Below are 19,675 nucleotides of genomic sequence, written 5' to 3'. Positions count from 1 at the left end.
TACTGATATTTTGGTGGCCTATGTACCCAGATATAACAACAAACTGTGCCCTTTTGACGACCGTAAATACATTAATATGAATAGTGAACTGTTCGTTCTCTTAATTTCATTGCTTAAACAGAACTAATTAACAGAGGAACACAAAGTATGGCCACTAAGCCAGATTTGAACCAAACCTTGTCTCCAGGTAGTTGTCTACCATTACAGGTCAGGTAGTTGTCTGCTAGGCAGTTCATAGTGCCATTTAGCTACAAATGTCGATTTTTAGGTACTACGAAACGAAGCGCCTTTGCTGGGTCAATAACGCTACGAATGACACTGAGCAGTTTTCTTTCATATTTTTAGAGGGTGTGTCCGCATGCTAAGTGAGAAAAAGGTGTCAATGACCCTACTATATCTACATTACAACGATTCCTTACTCCAATGAGCACATCTGTGCGCCTCATGATGCGATTGTCTCCTGCATAACGAGGGGATAATTCAAATTTCAGCCATTCTAAATGAGATTTTCGTTCTCCAAAAATGTGATGCTTTGTGAGCATAAATCATGTTTCATAATTCTACAACAGATTTATTATACGTACTGCAATCTGAATTTAGGATTTCCGTACTATTCCTTTCTGGTTTCAACTACCTTCCTGTACCTAATACCATGTAGGCGTTTCTGCCTTTAACAATGAGGACTAATTTTAGGACATTACTTAGGATGCTGCTACATTTTACTAATGGCACTTGTATTACTGTAACTTGTATTCAACAAAGACATTGGTTTCGCGCTATCTAATACATATCAAGCAGAATTTTTGTTGGTTGGATATCAGAACTTATTACTCCTAGTTATTCATGTAGCTAATCCGCAACTGAATGGTAAACTAACGAAAAGCTGTTCCAGTTCATTAAGTCCAAGACCGGTTTCTGCCTTCACATCAGGCAATTTTCGAAGGGATCTGAAAATTGTTCTGTAGAGAAGTAACGTCAGATTATTATAATTAATCTGAGACAAAGTGCAGTGAAGAAAGCTGTAATTTATCTTTTTTGTTAAGTTGTAAAGTTAAGCACCGGCACGATGGTCCGAAACGAGAGAGCAGATAGGGCTGTGACGAAGACGTCAGCCAACTGCGGGCTGACCGACCCCTCCCCAGGACGACAACGAGACGGCCGCGCCCTCTATCCTCTATGCCTCACTTGTCTACAGCAGCATCAAGATTAGGCACTTCAAGACCAGCGACGCCTCATGAAAAATGGACCTTGCCGTTGGTGGGGAGGCTTGCGTGCCTCAGCGATACAGACGGCCGTACCGTAGGTGCAACCACAACGGAGGGGTATCTGTTGAGAGTCCAGACCAACATGTGGTTCCTGAAGAGGGGCAGCAGCCTCTTCAGTAGTTGCAGGAGCAACAGTCTGGATGATTGACTGATCTGGCCATGTAACAATAACCAAAGCGGCCTTGCTGTGCTGGTACTGCGAACGGCTGAAAGCAAGGGGAAACTACGGCCGTAATTTTTCCCGAGGGCATGCAGCTTTACTGTATGATAAATGATGATGGCGTCCTCTTGGGTAAAATAATCCGGAGGTAAAATAGTCCCCCATTCGGATCTCCTGGCGGGGACTATTCAAGAGGAAATTATTATCAGGAGACAGAAAACTGGCGTTCTACGGATCGGAGCGTGGAATGTCAGATCCCTTAATCGGGTAGGTAGGTTAGAAAATTTAAAAAGGGAAATGGATAGGTTAATGTTAGATATAGTGGGAATTAGTGACGTTTGGTGGCAGGAGGAACAAGACTTTTGGTCAGGTGAATACAGGGTTACAAATACAAAATCAAATAGAGGTAATGCAGGAGTAGGTTTAATAATGAATAAAAAATAGGCGTGCGGGTACGCTACTACAAACAGCATAGTGAACGCATTATTGTGGCCACGATAGACACGAAGCCCACGCGTACTACAGTAGGACAAGTTTATATGCCAACTAACTCTGCAGGTGATGAAGAAATTCATGAAATGTATGATGACATAAAATAAATTATTCAAATAGTGAAAGGAGACGAAAATTTAATAGTCATGGGTGACTGGAATTCGAGTGTAGGAAAAGGGAGAGAAGGAAACATAGTAGCTGAATATGGATTGGGGCTAAGAAATGAAAGAGGAAGCCGTCTGGTGGAATTTTGCACAGAGCACAACATTATCAAAGCTAACACTTGGTTTAAGAATCATGAAAGAAGGTTGTATACATGGAAGAAGCCTGGAGATACTAAAATATATCAGATAGATTATATAATGGTATGACAGAGATTTAGGAACCAGGCTTTAAATTGTAAGACATTTCCAGGGTCAGATGTGGACTCTGACCACAATCTATTGGTTATGAACTGTAGATTATAATTGAAAAAAGAGCAAGAAGGTGGGAATTCGAGGAGATGGGACCTAGATAAACTGACCAAACCAGAGGTTGTACAGAGTTTCAGGGAGAGCATAAGGGAGCAATTGACAGCAGTGGGGGAAAGAAGTACAGTAGAAGAAGAATGGGTAGCTCTGAGGGATGAAGTAGTGAAGGCAGCAGAGGATCAAGTAGGTAAAAGACGAAGGCTAGTAGAAATCCTTGGGTAACAGAAGAAATATTTAATTTAATTGATGAAAGGAGAAAATATAGAAATGCAGTAAATGAAGCAGGCAAAAAGGAATACAAACGTCTCAAAAATGAGATCGACAGGAAGTGCAAAATGGCTAAGCAAGGATGGCTAGAGGACAAATTTATGGATGTAGAGGCTTATCTCACTAGGGTAAGATAGATACTGCCTACAGGAAAATTAAAGAGACGTTTGGAGTAAAGAGAACCACTTATTTGAATATCAAGAGCTCAGATGGAAACCAAGTTCTAACCAAAGAAGGGAAAGCAGAAAGATGGAAAGAATATATAGAGGGTCTATACATGGGCGATGTACTTGAGGACAGTATTATAGAAATGGAAGAGAATGTAGATGAAGATGATGTGGGAGATACGATACTGCGTGAAGAGATTGACAGAGCACTGAAAGACCTGAGCCGAAAAAAGGCCCCGGGAGTAGACAACATTCCATTAGAACTACTGACGGCCTTGGGAGAGCCAGTCCTGTCAAAACTCTATTATCTGGTGAGGAAGATGTATGAGACAGGCAAAGTACCCTCAGACTTCGAAAGGAACATAATACCTACGTTTCTAGCATTTGTAGACTTGGAGAAAGCTTTTGACAATGTTGACTGGAATACTCTCTTCCAAATTCTAAAGGTGGAAGGGTAAAATACAGGGAGCTAAAGGCTATTTACAATTTGTACAGACACCAGATGGCAGTTATAAGAGACTAGGGACATAAAGGGAAGCAGTGGTTGGGAAGGGAGTGAGACAGAGTTGTTGGCTTTCCCGGATGTTATTCAATCTGTGTATTGAGCAAGCAGTAAAGGAAACAAAAGAAAAATTCGGAGTAGGTATAAAAATCCATAGAGAAGAAATAAAGACTTTGAGGTTCGCCTATGACATTGTAATTCTGTCAGAGACAGCAAAGGACTTGGAAGAGCAGTTGAATGGAATGGACATTGTCTTGAAAGGAAGATATAAGATGAACATCAACAAAAGCAAAAAGAGGATAATGGAATGTATTCGAATTAAGTCAGGTGATTCTGAGGGTATTAGTTTAGGAAATGAGACACTTAAAGTAGTAAAGGCGTTTTGCTATTTGGGGAGCAAAATAACTTATGATGGTCGAAGTAGAGAAGATATAAAATGTAGACTGGCAATGGCAATGAAAGCATTTGTGAAGAAAAGAAGTTTGTTAATATCGAGTATAAATTTAAGTGTCAGGAAGTCGTTTCTGAAAGTATTTGTATGGAGTGTAGCCATGTATGGAAGTGAATCATGGACGATAAATAGTTTGGACAAGAAGAGCATAGAAGCTTTCGAAATGTGGTGCTACAGAAGAATGCTGAAGATTAGATGGGTAGATCACATAAGTAATGAGGAGGTATTGAATAGAATAGGGGAGAAGAGGAGTTTGTGGCACAACTTGACGAGAAGAAGGGACCTGTTGGTAGGACATGTTCTGAGGGATCAAGGGATCACAAATTTAGCATTGAAGGTCAGCGTGGAGGGTAAAAATCGTAGGGGGAGAGATGAGTACACTAAGCAGATTCAGAAAGATGTAGCTTGCAGTACGTAATGGGAGATGAAGAAACTTGCACAGGATAGGATAGCATGGAGAGCTGCATCAAACCAGTCTCAGGACTGAAGACCACAACAACAACAACAACAAGACCAGCGACTTAGGAACTGTCTATAATGACGAGCATTGTTTATTTTGTGTGTCACCCTTAGCTTGCGACACGTATGTTTAACACAAAGTTAAGATTTGTAGTCATTTTCTTTTGAAGAAATTCATTAATGCGATTGGTTGAATTATTGTCTAGCGATGCGAAAAAGCAGGCTCCTAGACACCCCATGTTTGACAACTAGGCAGGATACAACTTTTTCAAATAAATTCTTAGAGGCTATGTGTAAATTATTGACACTCAACTACTAACATTGATCAGTTTATTTTATTTTTTAAATCTAGCTCCAATAAAAAGAAAATTCGACCTTTTTAATCTAGTTAATGTAGCGTCATTTTTCATTACCAATTTCTGAATGAAAGTAATACATATTTTACCTATTATAATTGCTAATGTTGAGTAGAGAAACACGATGGTGTAAAAACAAATTCTTTGGCATAAGTCTTGCTCACTATCGATTCCTCACCGACAGCGCAAGGTTACGTCTTTGGCGGACTCTGATTTAGGGGTAAGAGGGCCCAGTGGACAGCCCGTCGAAAAGTAAACAGATATCGAGCATGAAAACTCGAAGAAGGTGTTACGAACTATGAAAAAAATTCAAAATAGGAACGGTGAACGGTCCAAGCGAAAGAAGGGCAGCATAGGGCGGCCTTGAGGAGCGACCGCGTCGTGGGTTAAGGCGCTTGACTGTCCAGTGGGCGAGCCGTGATATACGTCCCTCGCACCAATTCTTTTTCTTCCGCTGTTCGCTGTATTCAGATTTGTGACTCTGTCGTCGTGAAACGTCCAACAGAGAGATGTAAGGAAGGAACCTATAATGACGTTTCTGCACAACTTCCCTATTACCAGCCGACAGGAAGTGGTTTTCGAATGGTAACCGCGGACGTTTGATGATAAGGCGTCAAGTCAACCGAATCCTTACCGAAAAACACGTCCGATGTGTCATACACGGCACTAGTGACAATACGTGTGGCATATGATAGGAGTCTCTTACCGACGGACCTAATCTGTACGCCTGGTAAGTAGTGAGATATGCCTCCTTGCTCGATTTAGGTCTCGTATGAATGTGGATGTGATCACTCTCAGTGAAATGATGAAAACATCATAGTTTGTCACATAAGCTGCATCAAATGAAAGCAACAGTTTCACAATCACACAGCTTCTATGTGCTGTGTCAAAACATGTGTTTTTAACGATTTGGAAGTTGTGTTCCGTTTTGGAAATTTTGACTCTTGAATTCGTTTGTTGTAACATAGTTTACACCCGTTTACCTCTTCTCATTTCTGTGAGACGTCTATGTGGTATCTCACCTGCTCTCACTATTCGTCACGTTTTTTCTTGCGACGGCAACGTGTTCTTACCACATAACTCATAGTGTGACAACTGCCAAGACTACACAAAGAGAACAAACATTTCAAAGACCGGACGAAAAGTTCATAAGGCTGTGAAAAAAAATGAAAATAAATGGCACGAGACAGTTCTGCACACGGCTCGTCCACCTCACAGTCCAAAACTGTGTCCACTTAACCACAACGCCGTCGCTCTGTCAGTCTGCCCTATATTCCACTGCTTGCCCGTGGACGGTTCACTGTTACTATTTTGCTTTCTTTCACAATTCAATACACCTTCTTCCTGTTTTCATGCTTGATCTGTGTTCAGGTTTTAACGGGATAAGCACTGGGACGTCTTACCACGAGCATTTCTCGGTGTTGCGCTGTCTTGTGAGCGGGGCATGGATTGCTAAGCTCTCTTGCCTGAGAAACACGGCGTTCGAGTTCCAACACGCCCAATTCTGTTCGGTCAGTGGGTACATGGGCGGAGTGGAGCAGCAAACGCATATGGCTGTGTTTGGCGGGCATCTTGCTTGACCCTGTGACGTGTTTTATGCTCAGTGGCTAAGCGTATCCACTTCCAAGGACCGTGTACCAGTAGCGTTATTCGGTTCGTCTACCGACGTGGAATGGCAGCATTCCCTTTTGGCGAGAATGTGCTTAACAACTGTTTGCTACATGTGTACAGTGCAAGGGAAAGCTCAAGTTTTCCAGTGTTGTGCCTTTTTTTCTTCTTTTTCTTTTGAGCCCAGTGAACTGGTCTATGTTGGGCATATGTGCGTTTGCCGCACTAGGTGAATTGGTTTTGTTAACAATGAGCTAGTTAGTGTTTCGGGCTCTAAGTCATTGGTACCTTCTTTTATCTGTTGTTTTTTATTTACATATTGTTTAAATTGAAAAATCCGTTTAGTGTACTTTTTTGCCCAATAATAGCCATTTTTAATTGTTTTTGGTGTGATGCGGTAATTTGCTTGACTTTTACGATTACTGAAAAGATGTTTTTGAATGTGTAGAGTGGGCTTCGTTTGAAGATCAGCATTTTCAGCACACTCGTTTCTTGCAAAAACTTGATCCACATTTTTAAAAATCGTATTTATAAATCGTATTGCGCTCACATGTTCTTATAGCCATTGGTTATGACGGATCATTGGTTGATTTAATTCGATTCTTAAACGCTATTGAATGCTGCTTCTCGTAGTATGTTAAATGTATATTCTTTCTCTGTTTTAGCATTTTTTTCAAGTGTATATTAAACCAAGGGCAGCAAACAATAAAACTAATTGCATTTCATCTAAACGTACTTTCTGAAATTATTTAATTTATATCTCAACGTTTACGAACTGTTGTTCATTTGCTCAAATACTCTTTTAATAGAGAAATCATTTTGCCAAATTATTATCACTCACTAGCTAGTATTCCCAATATCCAGTTTTTTAAATTATTTCAGCTGTAAGGGTCATGCATGCTAGTGTCATAAGATAGCGTTCTGTAATGAAAAGCAAAGTGGAATATCTGAAATTTTTTTGGAGTTAAAGGTAACTGATATTTTCGAATAAATGTCTTCTCTGGGGGAATTGTCACGTTTTACTTTCCAGCATTTTACTGCTGCCAGCACCCTGCTACCTGCCCCATTTTAGAGTGATAGCATACCGTGTGGGAAGTCTGTAAATAAATTTTTCAACTTGAAACTCTGAGATGAAATGGAAATGAAGCCCAAATATTTTTTATCTGCTGAAGAAACCCTTATCACAAGACCCAACGGAGCACACGTCTTAGGTTTCAATGATAGCATTAGTTTCAATGTTTCTCTCAGCTACTCGTATGGGCATCGAGATTAATGTATTCCGTAGGTTTCGTGAATCGTTTATCACGGATGCTGGGATGATTCCCATGAAAAGATAACATTCGACTCTTTTTGCCATTGTAGCTTCGATGTCGACGGGGTACTAACCCTCAATAATCTTTTCTGCACATGGTGAAGATATGGTACTAGCGGGAGAAGTGATGGAAGTGTAGATTAGCCACAGCTAAGAGTTGTTTCCGTAATAAATAATACACTGAAGAGCCAAAGAAACTGGTACACCTGGATAATATAGTGTAGGGTCCCGCGAGCACACAGAAGTACAGTCACACGACGTGGCATGGACTCGACTAACGTCTGAAGTAGTGCTGGATAGGATTAACACCATGAATCCAGTTGGACTGTCCATAAATCCGTAAGACCTCGAGGGGGGGAGATTTCTTCTGCACAGCACGTCGTAAGTCATCCCACATATGCTCGATAATGTTTATGCCTGGGGAGTTGGGTGGCCAGCGGAAGTGTGTAAACACGGAAGAGTGTTCCTGGAGTCACTCTGTAGCAATTCTGGAAGTGTGGGGTGTCGCACTCTAGTTCTGGAATTGCCCAAGTTCGTCGGAATGCACAATCGACATGAATGGATCAGGTGATCAGATAGGATGCTTCCGTATGTGTCACCTGTCAGAGTCGTATATAGACATATCAGGAGTCCAATATCACTGCAACAGCACACGCCCCACACCATTGCAGAGCCTCCACCAACTTGAACAGTCCCCTGCTGACATACAGGTTCAATGGATTCGTGAGGTTGTCTCCATACCCTTAGACGTCCATCCATACAATTTAAAACGAGACTCGTCCGACCATGCAACATGTTTCCAGTCGTCAAGAGTCCAATGTCGATGTCGACGGATCCAGGCGAGGCATAAAGTTTTGTGTCGTGCAGTCACTTGTTGATGTCCCATCATTGAAATCTACAGCAGTTTGCGGAAGGGTTGCACTTCTGTCAGGTTGCTGGATATTTTTTTGGCCCCGGCGATGTCGGAGATTTTCTGTTTTGCCGGATTCCTGATATTCTCGGCACGCTCGTGAAACGGTCGTACGAAAAAATCTCCACTTCATCGCTACCTCGGAGATGCTGTGTCCCACAGTTGGTGCGCCGACTGTAACACCTCGTTGAAACAAAAACTTAAATTTTGATAACATGCCATTGTAGCAGCAGTAACCGATCTAACAACTGAACCAGATACTTGTTGTCTTAGACAATGTCGACTGCAGCGCCGTATTCTGCCTGTTTACATATTTGTGTACTTGAATGTGCATGCCTACAGCAGTTTCTTTTGCACTTTATAACATGTCATGGACTGTCAAGAATGACTGCAGTGCTGCGTCTTGGGTTTTAGTTATTTCTCCGTGTCGCCGACCAATACTGTGCTGTGATGTAGTCCTTGTATCTGCCTGCAGTTCTCAGTTTCACGATGAGCGCCTCTGTGACGATGGTTCTGGTACTGATGCTGGCAGCTGGAGTGAGCCACTCAGCTAAGATCCTGGGCATCATCCCGACGCCGTCCATCAGCCACCAGCTGCCTTTCAGGCTGATAGCTCTCGAGCTCGTCAGAAGAGGTCACCAGGTCACACTAATGACTGCAGACCCCATAAAGGTAAGTAGATCTCTGGCTGTACCCAAGATACCACTGTCTTAGTACTGGAAGATGGAATCTTCTGTTTAAAATACAAGTTTATGCCGTATGGAGTGCAGGTTTCTTCACTGAAGGCTATTAGTAGGGACCGCAGGAATTCTGTGAACAGCCTACAGAAATATCTACAGAATGTTAGCAATGTATCTGGAATTCCTCGTCTGTTGCGGCATGCGACGAGAAGACTCTTCTTCATGAACAGTTGCCCTTGATCAGCACTTACCTGATTTCTTTGTTTCCTTGCTGCCGTTAATAACGTAAAAACAGCGAAATCAGGCATTTATTCTCAAGGGTCCACTCATTCTTTGTGACTTATTGCTGCTTCATTTCTTGTCATGACATCAGTGGATGCCAATATTTGAGAGGCATATACAGGGTGATTATAATTAAACTTTCAAACCGTTGTAAAAATAACACCACTGGTCGGAATGATTTCAAATTGGAACGGAATTTTATCGGAGGAGGAGGAAAACGTATGGCAGAACAGAAATAAGTAGTTACAAAATGTAGTAACAGATGGCGCTGTAAGTATCATAATTTAATTGTGGTCGACTACAAATGACAAATGAATCATACAACTATGTCTAAGGTTTACGTTTGATGTTATACAAAATGTAGTACTCAGCGTGTACGGTGTACAGGTTTGATACTGTTAGTCACGTAAGTTCATCCGCCACTGCAAGATCATATCACATCGGATGGGAAAAAAAGGGTTTTTAACTGTCCTGAGGCCAAAAGCGTATAAAAAGCACCAATCAAAATCGAATCAGATTATTAATTTCCGTGTGACTGGCGCAAAACATGTTCCATATGCTGTCCACCGTTTTCTGCAACAAGCTGAAGTCGAGAAACAGCATGTTCCACAAGTGATCGAATCGTTTCCCGATTAACATTCAGAATGTGTTGCGCAATGCGTGCCTTCAATACAGCAAAGATTGCAATCGGAACACTTAACACAACATCTTTCAGGTAGCTCGACAGCCAGAAGTCACACGGATTAAGATCAGGTAGTCGGGACAGCCAGGCTGCAGGGAAATGATGGCTGATAATTCTAGTAGTTCCGAAATGGCGCTTTTTCCATGTAATCTTCAGCATTCTTCTGTAGCACCGTATTTCAAAGGCTTCTATTCTCATGTTGTCTAAACTATTTATCGTCCATGTTTCGCTTCCATACATGGCTACACTCTATACAAATACTTTCAGCAAAGACTTCCTAACACTTAAAGCTGTACTCGATGTTAACAAATTGACGTTTTACAGAAACGTATTTCTTGCCATTGTCAGTCAACATCATGTAGCCTATTTGCTTCGACCATCATCAGTTATTTTGCTGCCTAAATCGCAAAACTCACATACTACTTTGAGTGTCTAATATCCTAATATAATTCCCTCAGCATCACCTTATTTAATTAGTATACATTTCATTATCCTGTTCTTGCTTTTGTTGATGTTCATCTTATATCCTCCTTTCAAGACACTGCCCATTACGTTCAACTGCTCTTCCAAGTCTTTTCCTGTCTTGTCAGAATTACAATGTTGTAGGCAATCGTCAAAGTTTCTACTTTTTTTCCGTGCATTCTAATTCCTACTCCAAATTTTTCTATTGTTTCCTTTACTGCTTACCCAATATACAAACTGAATAACACCAGGGACGGGCTACAACGCTGTCTCACTCCCTTCTCAACCATTGCATCGCTGTCACGCGTCTAGATTCTTATAACTGCCATCTGATTTCTGTACAAATTATAAATAACCTTACGCTGCCCTATTTTACCCCTAACACCTTTGGAATTTGTAAGAGGGTCTTGCAGTCAACATTGACAAAAGGTTTTTATAAGTATACAAATGCTGTAAATGTAGGTCTGCCTCGCCTTAACCTATCTTGTATGAGAAGTCGTAGGGTGACTGTTATCTCGCGTGTTCCTGCATTTCTCTGGAATCGAAACTGATCTTGCTCGAGGTCGGCTTCTACCAGTTTTTTCGTTCGTCTGTAACGAATTCACGTTAGTATTTTGCAGTCGTGACTTATCAAACTGATGGTGCGGTAATTTGCACATGTGGCAGCACCTACTTTCTTTGGAATTGGAATTGTTATATTTTTCTTAAAGTGTGAGGATATTTCGCCAGTCCCATACATATTGCTCACCAGATGGTAGAGCTTTGTCAAGGCTCCCAAGGCTATCGGTAGGTCTAATGGAATGTTGTCTACTCCTGTGGCCCTGTTTCGACTTAAGTCTTTAAGTGGTCTGTCAAATTCTTTACGCAGTATCATATCTCCCATTTCATCTTCATCTACATCCTCTTCCATTTCCATAATATCGCCCTCAAGTATACCGCCCTTGTATAGACACTCAATATACCCCTTCTACCTTACTGCTTTCACTTCTTTGCTTAGAACTGGTTCTCCATCTGAGCTCTTGATATTCATACAGGTGGTTTTCTTTTCTCCAAAGATCTCTTTTATTCCGCTACTGTCGCAGGTTCGAATCCTGCGTCGGGCATGGATGTGTGTCATATCCTTAGGTTAGTTAGGTTTAAGTAGTTCTAAGTTCTAGGGGACTGATGACTTCAGATGGTAAGTCCCATAGTGCTCAGAGCCATTTGAACCATTTTTTTCTCTTTAATTTTCCTGTAGCCAGCATTTACCTTTCCCCTAATCATATATGCTTCTAAATCCTTACATTTGTCCTCTAGTCATTCGCGCTTAGCTATTTTGCGCTTCCTGTCAGTCTCATTTCTGAGATGTTTGTATTCCCTTTCGCCAGTTTCATTTACTGCATTTTTGTATTTTCGCATTTCAACAATTAAATTTAGTATCTCTTGTGTTACCTAAGGATTTCTATTAGTCCTCGTCTTTTTACCTACTTGATCCTCTGCTGCCTTCACTATTTCATCCCTCAGAAGTGCCCATTCTTCTTCTACTATATTCCTTTTGCCCGTTCTTGTCAATCATTTCCAAACGCTCCCTCTCAAACTCCCTACAACCTTCTGCCCTTTCAGTTTATCCAGGTCCCATCTCCTTAAAATCCTACCTTTTTGCAGCTTCTTCAGATTTAATCTACAGTTCATAACCAATAAATTGTGGTCAGACTTCACATCTGTCCCTGAACAGTCATATAATTTAGAATCTGGTTCCGAAATATCTCTATCTTACCATTCTGTAATCAATCTGAAACCTTGCGCTGTCTCCAGGTCTCATCCATGTATACAGCCTTCTTCCATGATTCTTAATCCAAGGGTTAGTAATGATTAAATTATGCTCTGTGTAAAGTTCCATCAGAAGGTTTTCTCTTTCATTCCTTTCCCTCACTTCCTATTCTCCTACAATTTTTCTTTCTCTTCCTTTTCCTTCTATCGAATTCCAATCCCCTATGTTAAATTCTCGTCACTCTTAACTATCTCAATAATTTGTTGTATCTTATCGTACATTTCTTCAATCTCTTCATCATCTGCGGAGCTAGTTGGCATATATACTTGAACTACTGTGGTGGGTGTGGGCTTCATGTCTATCTTGGCTACAATAATACTTTCATTGTACTGTTCGTAGTAGCGTACCCGTGTTCTTATTTTTTTTATTCATTATTAGACCTACTTCAACATTACCTCTATGTGATTTTGTGTTTATAACCCCGTATCACCTTGATAACAAATCCTTTTCCTCCTATATCTAACTCTAATCTATCCATTTCCTTTTTTCAGTTTTCTGACCTATCTGTCCGATTAAGGGACCTGACATTCCACGCTCAGATCCGTAGGACGCCAGTTTCGTTTCTCCTGATAACGACGCCCTCCTGAGCTGTCTCCGCCCGAATAGGGTGGGGGACCATTTTACTTCTGGAATATTTTACCCAAGAGCATGTCATCATCATTTAATCATATAGCAGAGTTGCATGCCCTCGGGAAAAATTACGGTTGTAGTTTCCCCTTGCTTTCAGCCGTTCGCAGTACCAGCACATTAGGGCCGTTTTGGTTGATGTTGCAAGGCCAGATCAGTCAGTTATCCAGATTGTTGCCCCTGCGACTACTGAAAAGGCTGTTGCACCTCTTCAGGATCCACACGTTTGTCTAGCCTCTCACCAGATACCAATCCGTTGTGGTTGCACGAACAGTACGGCTGTCTGTATCGCTGAGGCACGCTGGCCTCCCCGCCAACGGCAAGATGCACTTACAGTCATTAATTTCGTGAAATGTGGAGCTGTGTCTTAAATCCTATATAACAGTCTAGAAATATTGACGAAACATGGTATGTTTTTAAAATGAGTTGCAGCATCAAGTACCTTATGCACCATGTTGATTATTTTACAAATATGTATGTTTATCTCTTGCACTTGATTAATTGTTATAATATTTCAAATTTCGTGTCATAGACAGCGGTAGTCGCTTACTCATGTTGTATTTAATTACAGTGGTTTGGTTTCAAGCTTGCCATGGGAAGTGCGACGTCATTTTCTTTTTTACTGTATTTTAAACACATTTTGATGGTTATTAGAATGTTAAATTATACTTTAATGTGATTCCTTTCGATAACTTGTTGATTTGTCTCTCAAGCTTGAAATTGAAAACTTCTATGTTGTTTCTTGTGAGCATTAATAAGTACAGACTAGCATAGTCAGTCTTTTAATTTACTGTTCTATAAGATACTTTTAATATTCTTTAATTTATCGTTCAGTAGTCCATCAACAACGAAGGTGGCTTACAAGACACTCGTTCGACCTATACTTGAGTATTGCTCATCAGTGTGTGTACCAGGTCTGGTTGACAGAGAAGATAGATAATATCCAAAGAAGAGCGGCGCGTTTCGTCACAGGGTTATTTGGTAAGCGTGATAGTGTTACGGAGATGTTTAGCAAACTCAACTGGCAGACTCTGCAAGAGAGGCGCTCTGCATCGCAGTGTAGCTTGCTGTCCAGGTGTCGAGAGGGTTCGTTTCTGGATGAGGTATCGAATATATTACTTCCCCTTACTTATACCTCCAGAGGAGATCACGAATATAAAATTAGAGAGATTCGAGCGAGTACGGAGGCTTTCCGGCAGTCGTTCTTCCCGCGAACCATACGCGACTGGAACAGGAAAGGGAGGTAATGACACTGGCACGTAAAGTGCCCTCCGCCACACACCGTTGGGTGGCTTGTGGAGTATAAATGTAAATGTAGATGTAGATGTAGTATACAGATCTGCCAGAAATTTTTAAAAACATCAGTAATATATTGTCTGTCTATGACTATAAGTCCTTTCATTTTCTTGAGTTTCATCGTTGTAGATATTCCTGTAGACATGCTGCTACTTAAAATTTGCATCTTTTAGCTGTTTCCAGTAGTCTACACGATCTAATTACTGTTAAATTTCCTCAGATTTTTTTCTTAATTCTTTTCGTATAATATTATTCAGAGTGGTATATTCTACACTATTCCTGTCCATTGTGTTCCTTTCTTCGATGAGCTAAATAGTACTAACGAAGTCGACCGTTCTTGTTAGATTCCTGGAGTGGGACCTCGTTTGCCGCAGTGTGGGTGCTTGTTGTAATAGTCTCAGTGACTTCGTTTACTTCTAAGGATTTCAAATTTTCTGTTGACTACGTTTCTCAGGTAAAGTTTGTCGAAAGCATGCTTTCTTCTCCCTAAGTCATTGGCTCTTGAAAAAAACTGTGCTTCCTTATCATTTTTGAGAGTCAAATATGGAGTCAAATGAGAAGTTCGCTCGAACTAACCTATGGTCGCTTCCCGTGTCGAAACTGTTGACTACAGTCACATTTTGACAGTTCAGTCTTTTGATAGTTTGAATGAAGTCTACTTCATTTTTGGTTTGCACCAGGGCGCCTCGATGTTCATTTGCAACCTACCAGATGCTTAACTGATTCCATGACTCCCCGTATCTTTTTTTCCTATTTTTGCATTGGAATCTCCCATAATGATATCCAATTGTGTCTCTTTATGATCTTTTGCTTTAGTGATTCCTTCGTAAAGTTGTTAGACATCCTCTCCTTCACTTATTGGAGCATAAACTTCAATGACCCGTATGGCAAATTTGCTGCTCAATTTGGGGACAACGTACAGCAGTCTAGAAGAACAGTAAACCATTTTCCGTATGAATTCCTTGATATTTCTGTTGACTAGAATAGCAGCTGAATGTACAAAAGCGTCCCCTTTAGTTCTTAAAATGACGTGACTGGATGGAAACGTCTCAACCTTTTCTCCTTGTAGACTTGTCTCACAGATACCCATGTTATCCCATTTACAGTTTTGTCGTTCTTATTCAAGTCTCTCACGGTCTTCAGCTTGTCTCATTGTTCCTACGTTGTATATGGCTACTCTTTACCCTTTCTTCTTGAATTTTTGCTTCCTCCAGAACCCTTGAAGCCGAATGATGAATCATCGTTGTGAAATTCTGACCATTTCACTTTTCTCATCTGGGTTAGTTCCGTTTAAAAATTCGAAGTCATCATTTGAATTTATTGAAGGTGATTGACATTTAAGACAGCACGCTTGCCAGGCGTGTTGGTGATCTAATAATCGCCGGCCCCTAACGTGGGACATTAGACAGAACCATTTCTAAGCTTTCGTGAGCATCACAGTAGGTTTCTAAGATGCAGCAGTAACCTTTAAGGAAACTATGGGTTCTGCAGTCAGTTGATTGCTAGTCTCAGAAGAGGAAGAGATGCATGGCGCTGTCGGCTGAAGAGAAAGAGAAGGGAATGGGTGAAACTCAGTGCCTGCACCAAACAGCCTATTACTCTTGAACAGCAGCAAACCGAGCGAGGTGGTGCACTGATCAGCACACTGGACTCGCATGCGGGAGGACGACGGTTCAAACACGCGTCCGGCCATTCTGGTTTAGTATACGCCATGTATACGCAGTTATAAATACTGACAACCATCAGGTGTGTAATGGAATCCCTACAATGAAAATTTGTGCCGGTCCGGGAGTCGAACCCACATTTCCCGCTTGTTGTGAGCGGTCGCCTTATCATTTGGCTATCCGAGCGTGACTCAAGGCTGTACCCCAACTTTCATATATCGTCAACTATGTGTCGACAAATTACCTATTTGTTTCTGTCTCGAGTTCTTCAGCCGACGTTCGTCTGATGATTTTACTGACGTTTTGTCAGCACAAGTGGCTGGCATTGTCAAAGCTTCACCCTCCATTGCCGGTGGTGAACTGGAGCCGAGCTCGTGGCCGCAGACTATAATATGTACCTGACGCGCCAACGTGTGAGGGCTTCTCCGTGGAGAACACAGCGTAAGGACAATTTTCAAACCGACAAGGAAGGTCACAGAATGTCTTAGATCGTCAAAGGATAAAAGGGACCCACTTGCAGTGTCGGGAATATACCGTATACCATGCGCATGCGGAAAAGCTTATGTTGAAATGACGGGACGATCAATTAACACCAGGATCAAAGAGAATCAGTGACATTGCAGGTTGGGTCAGGTGGAGAAATCGGCCGTGGCAGAGCACGCACTGAATGAGAGCGACCACGTAATAAAATTCGCCGACACAGAAATTCTCTCTGTAGAGAAACACTATCACATGCGAACAGTTTCAACGAGAAAGAGGAAAGCCTTAAGGTAAACGGATCCTGGCTTCCCGTACTGCAGCGAACGATCGTCGCAGGTAACGAGAGGAGAGCCGCCCCGGAAATGACGGCGGAGAGGCCCTCGCACGTTGGAGCGTCAGGTACATATAGTCTGCGGCCGCGAGCTCGGCTCCAGTTCACCACCGGCAATGGAGGGTGAAGCTTTGACAATGGCAGCCACTCGTGCTGGCGGAACGTCAGTAAAATCATCAGACGAACGTCGGCCGAAGAACCCGATACAGAATCAAATAGGCAGTTTGTCAACAAGTGGCCACGAAAGCCTTAACAATTTTGTGTGTGTCTACAACCTGTACCGTACATCCATTATCTATATTCCCTTACAGGGGAAACATCTTACTTGAAAATTGCTTGCCAGGTGTCGGTGCATGAATATGATAGTCCAGTGCCAGCAATTGCACCGTAATTCGGAATAACACAGGCACTATAACAGCGTATATATCGCGTTTCCCCTAAATCGCCTCAGGCAAATGCCGAGATGGTTCCTTTCAAAGGGTACGCCCGATTTCCTTTCCCAGTTTTCCCCAATATGAGCTTGCGCGTCTCTAATGACCCAGTTGTCGACGGGACATTAAAACACTAATTTCTTCCTCGTCGAGTAGCAGCACGGGGATCGCCGAGTTTAACGTCCTCATAAACCCAACGGATCACTGTCAACAGCAATACGCGCCCTCACTCCATGAAACGTTGCGGACATGTGTGGAGTTTTGTCTAGGACACTGGCGCATAGTTTGATGCTACACAAATTCAGGGCCAACACCTCTCCTCATCTTGCTGGCCAAATATAGGCAGGGAAATGTCTCCCACCACCAAGATCCGAAATGGTTACCTCCAAGTCGTGTGAAACTGCAAAAGCGTCTGTTATGGAGCTCGGTCAAGGAGACGAGTGCCGTCGTCAAACAGCTGAAATGACACTTTATACCTCATTCAACGCTATTTAGACATTCGTGAGCGTCTGTACTGTATCTTGGTGCCTGAAGATTGTACGCCACAAAATAGGGTCCAAACGACGTCCATCTAACATTACTGTGTAAACTTCACATTTAGACTGCTCTCTGGTCCCAACGAAAGTGAAAGCACAATTCAGGAATTACGAGTCTGATGCTCTGCGTTCTGTCATTCACTAACATCGGAGAAGCTGGATGCAGGTCATGTCTAAAGAGTTAGCAAATTTCCACATATTCATTCATTTGCAGCAAGTTAGCAGTTTTCGTCTTCTAGTTCTTCTCTTCCAGTTATCAACTTTTAGATATTAGAATGTAATTCATTATTATTCTTGTTAAACATGTTGGAAAACTGCTCACTAAAATACATTTTTTCTCTTAGAAAAATATTCAGAATTATACAGAAATTGATCTATCGATGTCGTACGACTACTGGAGAACAAAGTTTGATCTTGTATCGATGGCGGACAAAAGTCCAACTGAAACGATACCGACTTGGACTCCTCTGGGACAGGCGATTTGTGAGATGCAGTTAGAATCCCAACAGATGAAGGATTTTCTTCGGTAATGTAATTATGATGTTTGAATTGAATGAGATATTTAACCAATTTTGAGTACTGAGATAATGAGACATCGCAATTTCTTTTGCAGGTCCCAGCCGTCGTTCGACGTAATTATCCTAGAGAAGTTAATGTATTATTGCTATTATGGGCTAATTCACCAGCTGGGATCGCCACCAGCAATTGGCTTCGTGTCTATGGCTGCTCCTGCTCCAGTACTCGCTTCTTTGGGAAATCCCAACAACCCAGCATATTCCCCCGATCTCATGCTTGACTACACAAACCACATGTCCTTCTGGCAGAGGCTGTATAATGCCTACATTATGGCACTATTTTCTTATACGTGGAACTATGAAGTGATGCCAATACAAAATGAACTCCTTAGGAGGTATTTTGGTCCCGATCTCCCCCCTACGTACGAGATGGACAGAAACTTCAGCCTCCTTCTTGTCAACAACCACTTCAGCGTCAATTACCCGCGCCCATTGCTACCTAATGTCATCGAGCTGACGGGACTGCACCTTGAGAAACAACGGAAGCCACTTCCTCAGGTAAGTAGAAAAATCTATTTTGGTTAAACCGTAATGTCCTTTCATCTTTAACACTAGAACAGCGGAGTTTCTGACATTGCTAAAGCGTAGAAAAAGTGTCACTTTGAACCCACATATTGTATATTCATATGAGACTTAAACAAGTAGTTCATTTTAGTTTTTGTTAAACCATACCTTTTTTCTAGTAATCACAGTAATTATTTAACACAATAATTAATAATTACTTATTATTTCACCAATAACATGTGTTACAAATTTATTGTTGCTAATGCCAAAAAGTAGCTTGTCATTTATGAACTATTCGTACAGCGTTCTGGACACATTTAGTGTATTTGGTCCATATTACTCTCGCATGTTTTCTACACACGGCTTTGTATTACTTGTCACTCCAGTTAATTGGAATCTGGGAGACGCACTTAGAACAGGTGATTTATGTTTTAAGCACACATTTTCTTCACACTGCTTTGAGGCACTTCACATAGTTTTCGCTGGCCTTGTTGCCTTCTCAGAGGTTTATTTGGCACTTACTGCGCTTTCTAGGTGTTGTCAGTTCCGTATCCTCTTCCTTTGCCTGATGTTCTTGCTCTTTCGTTCCCTCTAGTTCATTCTTCAGGTGAAGTATGATCTTCTTCCTTTCCATCTTCTTATTCATTAGCATGTTTTAGATGACCGATGCGTTTACTGTCATCATGTCCAAAAGGCTGTAGAAGACATGCACTGGCCCTCTACTACATGCAACCTTTGTGGTACATTTACAGGTCACTTGACCAAACACGTCCACCCCATATTTAGTTGCATTCTATGTTCAGGTTTCTTCTTTCCTTTCTAGTTTATTTGCTAGTACAGCGTGCAGTGTAGTCAGAAGAATGACATTTTTATTCTTCTTTCCTTGATGTACGGTC

General features: G+C 41.6%; 1 protein-coding gene across 1 annotated transcript in view; it reads left to right on the top strand.

The window, feature by feature from the left end:
- The window catches only part of LOC126354633 (UDP-glycosyltransferase UGT5-like), a 72,287-nt gene that overhangs the window by 27,667 nt on the left and 24,945 nt on the right, over nt 1-19,675 (top strand). The window contains exons 2-4 of the mRNA XM_050004402.1: nt 8,895-9,091; nt 18,045-18,226; nt 18,314-18,773. Of these exons, the coding sequence (XP_049860359.1) occupies nt 8,909-9,091; nt 18,045-18,226; nt 18,314-18,773 (825 nt within the window). The 5' untranslated portion in view covers nt 8,895-8,908. The remainder of the gene's footprint in view (nt 1-8,894; nt 9,092-18,044; nt 18,227-18,313; nt 18,774-19,675) is intronic.

This window comes from Schistocerca gregaria, chromosome 3 (genome assembly GCF_023897955.1).
Source record: "Schistocerca gregaria isolate iqSchGreg1 chromosome 3, iqSchGreg1.2, whole genome shotgun sequence".
NCBI lineage: Eukaryota > Metazoa > Arthropoda > Insecta > Orthoptera > Acrididae > Schistocerca > Schistocerca gregaria.
Note: the sequence above shows the minus strand (reverse complement) of the source record. Positions and strands in the feature narration are given on the sequence as shown.